We start from the raw sequence: 9364 nt of genomic DNA on the forward strand, positions 1-9364 counted from the left end.
CTAGGTCATTGCACCTGCCGATCCACATGAGAGCTGGGTCTTGGAATGGGCCAGGCAGGGCTGAGCTGTACCACCCACCAGCAAGAGCCAGAATTAGTGTAAGCTAGTCTGGCAAGGCCACAGATAAGGACTGGAGGTGGGCCAAGTCAAGCTAAGCCAAACACCAGAAGTGTGCATGAGATCCATGACTGGAAGCTGGTCTAATGGGGGAACTAAGGTCCGAGATTATCCTTTTTTTTCCTCCTCCTAGACATTAACTGTGGTTGCCAAAAACACAACTGATGTTCTAATTAGAAAGAGCAAACTTCAGGGACTGGCACAGTGGCTCACACAGGCTAATCCTCCACTTGTGGTACTGGCATCCCATATGTGCACTGGTTTATGTCCTGGCTGCTCCACTTCTGATCCAGCTTGCTGCTTATGAACTGGAAAAGCAGCAGAAGATGGCTCCAGCCATTGGGCCTCTGCAGTCATATGAGAGATGTGGGGTTGCAGCCAACCAGCTAGTGAACATGAAAATCCTCTTTCTCTATTTCTCCTTCTCTCTCTGTAATGCCTGCCTTTCAAATAAAAATAAATAAATCTTTAAAAATAAAAACAAAAAAGAATTGAGCGAAACTAGTGATATTAGAAAAGATCTTGTCTTTGGATCTCTATGGATTTTTTTTTATCAAGTATCATTGATAGGATATGTATGCACTGTTGTTATTTCCTGAGAAATCATATATGATTTTTGACTTATGGGATGGAGGAATAAATCAGAGAGCTCAGGGACATACCCAGCAGAGCCCATCAGGCCCCACAGTTCATTCTTCTCTGTCTTTGAGCTGCCGAGTGTTGTTGTGTATTTCCCATGACAGTCTGATCAGGTGGGTTTGGATGGAGGCTTTGTAGAAAGGCCCAGGAGAGTGGAGAGATAGACAGGGCTGGGTAATGGGGGAGGGGCCATGGTCAGCCCCTTCTTCTCCTTGCCCCTCCCAAGTATCAGAGCCCCTTTGTGATGAGGAGGCCATAGCTCTGTGATGCGGGCATTGGGGTTCTTACTCTGTTCTACTAAAAGTTTCAGCTGCTTGAGGGCGAAAGTGAGAGTCAATGGATGGAGCATCAAGTCTTTCCTCCAAAAGGTGTCCGTGTGCAGTGGCAGCGATCCAGCTGCACTTCCTACAGCACTGACATTGTGGTTGTCTTCCTGTGTGGACTGGGGCTCTTCCTCCTATTTCTCATCCTCAGACCTCCATCCTCACCACCTCACAAGAAAAGGAGGAACAGCAGGAAAGTAAGGAACCCTTGGCCAGAATCCAACAAATGATGTTTTTGCTTTCTTCCCCTCTTATTTTCATGTTCCCAGTCAACCAGAGAGACTCTGTAGATGGGAAATCTCAGGAAACGTCCTGCAGCAGTTGGCAGGGAGAGATAAGATTTTGATGTGAAGCTCTCAGGCTATCCCCGTGAGGGCACTGGAGAGCAGTGGGCCTCAGCTGGACTCTAACTCAGCAATGTTCATATGACTCACAGAATTTGAGATCTCTTAGGGCAGTGGGAGAGCCACAGGTTCTGAGCCCTGGCTCATCAGTTGCCTCTCTGGGACAAGTGGCTCAAGAGCATGCTTTTTACCCAAGCTGGGCTCATCTCAGGGCTGTGCTGGGAGGTGAGAGCTTCCATTCAGGGCCTGGAGTCATCCATTACCTCAGGCAGCAGGAATGCTCCCTGACAGCTCAGATGTGCTCCAGAACTGAGTCTGTTTACTCAAGAAGGGACCAGTGAGCAAGGACGCCTACAATAGATCCTACACAGAATATATCTCTAGGCTTTTAGAGGAATAAGAAATATTTTTGTTGAATTAAAAAAATAATAAGGTAGGCAAGAATTTGGTCATTTGGGATACCCAAATTGCACATGGGAGTGCCTAGTTCAAGTGATGATGGTTCAAGCAGAGCTTTTGTTCAGTCTGGACCATTGTAGCCATTCAGGGAATGAAACAGTGGATGGAGACTTTGTCTTTGCCAATCAAACATTTTTTGACAAAAATGAGCAAAGGAAGTAGCACAGAGCATCCTTACCAACATGGAGTAAGTCATGTTATTCAAGAGCACTGAATGTCTGTGGCTGGTTCAGGGGAAGGAGAGAGAACTGTGTCCCAGTCTGTCTTGCTTATCTCTCAGGGTCAAGTACAGACAAGGAGAAGGACCACAAACAAGGAGAAGAGCAGAGCTCTGAAAGGTAAGGTTCTTCCCTTTGACTTGGAGCCCTCACAGATGCTTTGAGCTCTCCTGTCCGTGGGAAGATAGACCCATATTCTGAACATGTCTGTGGGGAGGCTTCTGAGAAGTAGATTAGAACCAGTATACATTTTGGGCTGTGATGAATCTGTGATGAACCATGGAGTGTGCCAAACACTGCCTACATTTTGAAGTCCAGCTGTGGAGAAAGTGTTTCATCCCAGAAAGGCCAAATCCTCTTTGAGATAACCCCATGGGCCCTTCCTCCTTCACAGAGAGTTTTGAGGAAAGCAATGGGTGATGGATGCAGAAGCACTTGTACATACCGAAAGCTTCCCCCCCCCCCCCGTGCCTTGTCATTGTCAGGGGTTGTGTGGGTTGGACATTGACGCCTGGGCTCTGAAGTCTAGTCTCCCAGTGTCACGCTTAAAGGGACATTCCACTTGACCTCCTAGAGGGAACCCATACTCCTCCCGTCTCCCTCATAACCTAGTCTCCTGATTTCCAGCCTGCAGAGATTGCCTGGAGAACCTGAAGGAGGCTCGAGGCCTTGTTTCGCTTCTGCAAAGGTGAGGACTTTGCGTTTTATTCAATGTCCTTTCCTGCTACTAGAGCTTGTGACAATTATCCAGGGCCTGGAGATAACTCTGGGAGTGGGTGATAAAATAGAATGGAATGTGACCAAAGTCCCGGGTGAAGGATAGCAAGATCTATAAGGCAGGTGCGAACAATAGAGGGACCATGAACTGCATGGACCCAACCCTGCCCAGCAGGTCATGACTCCTGGCCCCATGCATTCCAGGCTGCAGCCTGTGCCTCTTGTCTCCTACAGCTACGTGGGGAAGCTCTCTGATGACAGCATTTCTCACCTGTCACACTGGGATCTTCCGGGAGATAAGCACAAACCAGCACCTGCTGGAAACAAGCAGCCTCACCGGGAGCCTGAGGAAGGTGTTTCTCCTGACACCTTGTCCACATTGGCTTCCCTGGCTCCTCCATCCCAGCCTCCTCCTCCTCCATCCCTGGCCCCCCTCCTGCCAGAAGAACCTCAGGAAGTCCAGTCTGACATGAAGAGAATCCCCGCAGGGCCTGTCCCAGAGAACTCTCCTCCACGGAACTCCTACTTGGCATCTCTCGGCACGGCCATCCCAGGATTTGACCGCTTAAGCAGCTCTATTTCACTCTTCTTCTGGTGGTGGCCAACTGCCAAGGCCTTGTTGCTCCTCACCTCACCACATGGCAGGTGCCAGCAAGGGCATCTTTCCTACCACCCACCAGAGGCCTCTCTCTGGGGAGATGCCACACACAGGCAGGTAGAGGCTAGTGGCCCCTCTTTCATCAACCCTGATGTACAGGAGCTGCTAGAAATGTCCATCTCCAAGAGAGTAGAACTGATGCTGAAAGCAGAAGAAAAGACTGGGTCACTCTTGAACCAAAGGTACTCAAGCTACATCCTGAGGTCTTTGGGAACTTTCTTGAGGTCCCTGAGTAGCAAGCAGGCCACCACCATGCCACAACCCTTCTGGAACCTGGGAAACAAACCAACACAGCTGCCAGATCCTCAGCATCTCTCTTATTCTGAGGTCTTTGGGGATGACCTAGAGCAGCAATACAGCCAACTCTTCTGGGGCCTCCCATCCCTGCACAGTGAGTCACTAGTAGCTACAGCCTGGACTCCTAGAAAGCCTTCTTCTGCACAAGTACCCTCAGTCCTATTCAATGGTGGCTCAAGCTTCTGTCCAGTACAAACCCATGCCAATATACCTCCCCAGCTTTCCCAAGCCCAGCTCTTGCCCTCCTCTCATGAGCCCCAATGCCAACCTTTGACTCAAAACTTGCCCCTACCTCTGGGTCAGTTCCATACCCAGGCCCATCTACCAAAAGAACCAATTCCATCTTCACCCCAGATTGGGGTCAATAAAGTGCCCTGTTCTCCATCTCAAGAGAAGACGATGACAGAGTCTTCCCTCCCAATTAAGAACCAGCAAATGGAATGGCCCTTGCAGAAGAGACTGAAGCAAAGGAAGGCTTTAATTTCTTTATTCAAAAACCCAAAGGAAGTTGCTGTCCAATCCACTCCCCACTTTCCCCAGGGCATGCGGGCCTCCCAGATTGACAAGACTGCCTCCACTCTTCCTGGGGATTCCATCAGCTCTCAGCAGGAGCAGCCAGAACAACAGAGTCAAGTGACGCTTCTTACTGATGAACAGGATGGCCCCCCATGCAAATTTGAGGATTCCCAGGAACAGACAAAGCCTCAGGGGAAATGCCCACAGATCTGTCACTGTCCGGCTATGGAAAAACATGACTTTTCCAAGCCCACCCGGCCCTGGGCATATACAGGTGACCCCAAAGTACAGGAATCAGGGTATGTGTGTTCTAAGAGACCCTTGAGCAAGGCTGCAGGAAAAGTCAAACAAGTCACAGCCAAAAAGGATTTAGATGCTGATGACCAGGAATACCTACCCTGGGATTCACAAGGAGCCTCAGTGAAAGTTCTAGAGGATCACGAGGATGAGTCAAAATGTAGCGTCACCATCCCTTGGGAGTGTGACTGTATAAATTACAAACCTAAGAGTCCAGATAAGAAGCATCTAAAAAAGGCCCTGAATGTCCATTTGAACAAAACATTGGGACAGATCAAGGAAGGCAGGATCCCTGTGAGAGTGCGCAAGTCCTGGTTTGTTGCAAATCATTCTTTGCCCAAGCCCAACATCCCCCCAAAACACAGAAAGCTAATATTCTTAAAGAGTCGACCCCCCAGTGTGAACACATCCAGAAAGCTTTCTTTCCTCAATCCCCTCACTCGGTTTTTGCTGGAAACACACCTAAAAAGGTTTGATGCATGGTATGGGTGGTTTCTGCTGAAGAAGGCGCATGAGGGCACAAATCTCAATGCAGAAGCAAAGCAAGCTTCATCTCTCTCACAGTGCACCCTTCCTCTCTCTGCTGTCTGTGCAGCTGAAGCTAACATAAGAACCAAAATTGCCAGTTATCTGGAGAGTCATGCTGAAAATGAGACAAGAGAGCAGAGGGCAGAACAGTCAGGACAGATCACAGAGCAGCTTTTCTGTCCCTCATCACCCGAGCATATCAAAGTCCAAAGGGTCCCGACAACGAGGCCAACTGCTTGCACCTGTGGATTCTCAGCGGCCCCTGCAACCAGACAGGAGCCCAAGCAGCCTGCTACGGAGCCTGTCACTTCCACTCCTTTGGGTAGAAGCCAACTGGGCAGGACTGTTCAAAGAGTCGAGAGCCCAGAGTGGAGGCCTGATCCAGTGATGGCCAGGAGTGAGCCCCAGGATAAGAGTTACAAAGCAGCCTTAGCCGACCCTTGCTACGGCCTAGAGAGGCACAAGACCAAAAAGGGATCACAGCCTACAATGGCTGAAGACATGAGTCAGAGAGGGAAGGCTAAAGGGAAGTCGCATACTTGGGGTGTCGCTGTGGAAGCCAGTGTGATGACAGATATGCAAGCCATTGATATGAGTCTCAACTTAAAACCTCAGGGGAGCAGGAGACATTCTCAGCCCCCAAGAACTTCTGCTGTTTGTAGTGCTGGACAGCTGGGGCAGAGGGCACAGGGTAGCAATGAACTGGAGGGCCAAGCAGAGGTAGACTCGGAGAAACTGCCTCCACGTCAAGTTGCTGGCATCACCCAACAAAAAGGCACTGCTCTCACTTTTCCCACCACAGATATCCTGGCTTCTCAGGCCTCTTGGGTAGCTTCCCAGAGTCTGTCTAGTGGCAAGACATCTGCTCCTCAGGGGCTTAGTGACCGCCTTCCAAATGCAATGAATGACCAGGGACAACAAGAGGCCAGGATCCCAAACATTATAGGCCCATGGAAGAGTGAGAGCGAGATGTTCATTTCTCCTGACAAGAGGTCCAAATCTGAAGGACTGAAAGAAAGGGCTGCCAAAAAAAGAGTCACCATTGCTGGTGGGATGAGCCACCCCACCAGGGACAGGGAACCAGAAGTCATGCCATTTCTGCCTCAGAAGGTGCTAACACCCCCAGACATCCATGTTCAACAAACAATGAAGCCTTCCCTGCAGTGGTTTAGCCCTACTCCAAAAGGCACAGAGTGGAAAGATACCCTAGAAAGTGGCATGCCTGCATCGGCCACTGCTCAGAGCCACACACCGTGCCTAGAGAAAATGATCACAGAGAGGAAAGAGGCGGAGGCCCAGGCAATCATAACTGCTGTGGCAAAGGTCTTGATAAACAAGCTGGGGCTTCAGCAGCAACCTGGTCCTGCACAGTTACAGAAAAAGGAACCTCAGGCCATGCTGTTGGGGAGGTCTAGCCTCCGCAGCGGTTCATCCTGCCCAGAGAAAAAGAGGGTGGTGATAGATCCAGCCTTTATAAAGCTGACCACCCCTAAAGGCCTCAGCCGTTCTGTCAAGAGCAGGTGGATAGAGAAGGAGAACAAGCTGGTGTCTTCACCCAGGGAGCTGGTGTCCCCAACCAGCCCCAGCCAGCACAGGCTGACAGTAACACGTATCTCAAGCTGGCGCGTGCATTGCCCCAGCAACTACCTGCTTCAGCAGGATGTCTCATTTGGTCAAACACAGCATGCTTCCAGTGCCTTTCTTAGTGGGAAAAGTTTTACCCCAGAGAAGAGTTCATTTCTGCAGAGGAAATCCACTTAGTCTCGTGTCGACATGTCCTTCACATCGTAAGTCTCCTTCCTACAAAGACATGTACTCCTTCCTAATACACATGTCTTCTCATCACGGGTGTGGCTTTTGTCTGTGCTGGGATGGTGGGTGGGCACAAGGAAGCCGTCAGCTGCTCTCCCTGAGTGCAACTGCTTATCCCTCCTATTCCTGACCTTGAACGTTGTGTACCTGTGGGAGGTGCCTACAGGTACATCATGGATCCCAACTGCAAGTGACTGTGTAGGTTGTCCTGTACCTGAGCAAGAAGCAAGTGTTACTGTACTGGGAGAAAAGCAGCCAGAAAAGCAGCAGGCATTATAAACCTGGTTAATATATCAACCATAGTGGTATGCCAGTATAATTACTTATTCCCTTTTTTTAACACTATATGGGGAAGGCAGGGAACATGAGCCAAGACATGCACCCTGGTACTCTGGCAAGCGGGAGAGGTGGAAGAGGCTGTAGATCACCTAGGGATGTGTTGGAGTGGAGCAGCTGAGGGAATGTTTGACAGGGAAGGAATGACTTCAAAGAGCTTCCACAGATTGAACCACTGCACACTCAGGTACGCAAGGAAGCTGAGACAGTGGGTTAGAGGGGTGGAGGTACCCAGAGCGCATGTCTGGTTCAGGCCAAGGCACCCAGCCACATGAGAGGCTTAGGCTGGACTAAATAGCATTGCCTGCTGTTTGATGGTGCATGCAAAAGCTTGGGGTGGAAGGCATGCCTAACTGGCCTAGACTGTAGTACCCACCTGTGAATGTCAGAGCAGGAGGTGAGACATACAAGGCTGGGCCACAGCACCCACCAGAAAGCAAGAGAACTGAATCTGGGGGTCAATTCAGTAAAGGATTTGTAGATTCGCCTCTGTGGGACTGCAGCACTTGAAAGTTTGCACAAAGAGCTGAGAGTAGTGATAGGCCAAGCCAGGCTAGACCACAGAACTCACCAGACAGGAACCCACCTGACACTCAGGGGAGATGGGGCTGGGGCTGGGAGGATGCCAGGTTGGTCCAGGCTACAGCAGCCACTGGCACATGCAAAGGCCAAGACTGAGGGCAGACCATGCCAAGCAAGGCCACTCTACCCACTGGCAAGTGTGAGATGCAGGGCTGGAAGCAGATCTGGTAGGGAAACTTGGGGAATTCCTTTACTATGCTGCAGCACCCACTGGGGAGCACAAGAGCATGGCTGGAGGCAGGCCAAGCCAGGCTGTAGCACTCCTCAGTATTAGTATGGGCTGGCCAGGTCTGGGGACAGGCCAGGCGGGGCTAGGCTGCAGCACCTGATGATACACATGAGAGCTGGGATAGGATATGGGTCATGCCTTGCTGTGCTAGATGCAACACCCCCTAGCAAGAGCTGAGTCTGGGGCTGGGCCATGCTGGGCTGGTTCAAAGCACCCACTAGCAAGTGCCAGACTCTGGGCTGGGAATGGGCCTGGGAGCAGAATTACTGGGCTGCAGCTCCTGCTGGTGAGAGCTAGGACTATCGGTAGACCAATCTGGGCAAGGCTACAGCATCCATCAGCATGCCTGTGGGCTGGGTTGGGGGTGGGCCAGACTTGGCTAGGCTTTAGCACTCACCAGAGCTCAGACAGCCAGGATAGTTGTGGGCCAGACTAGGTCAGGCTGTGGAAACCACCAAGTTACATGCAAGCTGGGTGCTTGGTATGAGGGTGAACCAGGCTGGGCTAGGCTGTAGCACCCACCAGTAAGAATCAGAATGGGTGTGAGCCGGTTGAGCTTGGCCGCAGTGCTCATGAAATCCAGGGTTTGGAACAGGCTTGGTAGGGGAACATGGGGAACTCCCCTGCAAGGCTGCAGCTCCTCCTGGCAAGTAGGAGAGCCAGGGCTATACAAAGGCCAGATGGGACTGCAGTGCCAATCAACATATGTGTAGTTGGGTTTGGGGTCAGGGCAGGCTAGGATAGTCCACATCACACACCGATGCAAGCAAGAGCCAGGATGAGTTGCAGGCCAGGGTGGGTTGGACTGCAACACCTGCCAGGTCACATGAGTGTTGGAGGTGGGCCAGGCTGGTCTGGGCTACTGCACCTGCTAACAAATGCTGAGGTTGGGGCGGACCCTATCAGACTGGGCTGCAGCACCCACTGGCACACACAAGACCCAGGAATGGGAGTGGGCCTGTTAGAGGAACTTTGGGTACTCCCTAGTTGGGCCATTGTTTCCACTTGTGAGTTTGAGAGCTGACATGGAGGGTGGGCTAGGCTGGGCTAGGCTGCTGTGCCCACTGGCACATGTGAGAGCTAGAATGGATATGGGCCAACTAGGCTAGCCTGCAGCACCAGTTGGTAAGTGGTATGACTCATGTCAGGCTGAACTGTAGTATTCCCTGGCAGGTGCAGGATCTGGATCAGGGAGCATGCCTGGCAGGGGAACCACAGGTACTCTCCTACTAGGCTGCACCTACCACTGGTGAACAAGAAAACCAGGGGTGATAGCAGGCCAGGCTAGAAAA

The 9364-nt window shown here is 51.2% G+C and overlaps 1 protein-coding gene across 1 annotated transcript; it reads left to right on the forward strand.

Moving 5' to 3' along the window:
* Positions 1-3010: 3010 nt before the first annotated feature.
* On the forward strand, positions 3011-6874 carry LOC121144983 (spermatogenesis-associated protein 31E1-like). The gene has a single exon (XM_040963611.1). It carries the CDS (start codon positions 3011-3013, stop codon positions 6872-6874), a length of 3864 nt encoding a protein of 1287 aa, XP_040819545.1.
* The last annotated feature ends 2490 nt before the right edge of the window (positions 6875-9364 follow it).

The sequence above is a fragment of the Ochotona curzoniae genome, unplaced genomic scaffold (assembly GCF_017591425.1).
Source record: "Ochotona curzoniae isolate NIBS_2020 unplaced genomic scaffold, NIBS_Ocur_1.0 scaffold_3208, whole genome shotgun sequence".
Lineage (NCBI taxonomy): Eukaryota > Metazoa > Chordata > Mammalia > Lagomorpha > Ochotonidae > Ochotona > Ochotona curzoniae.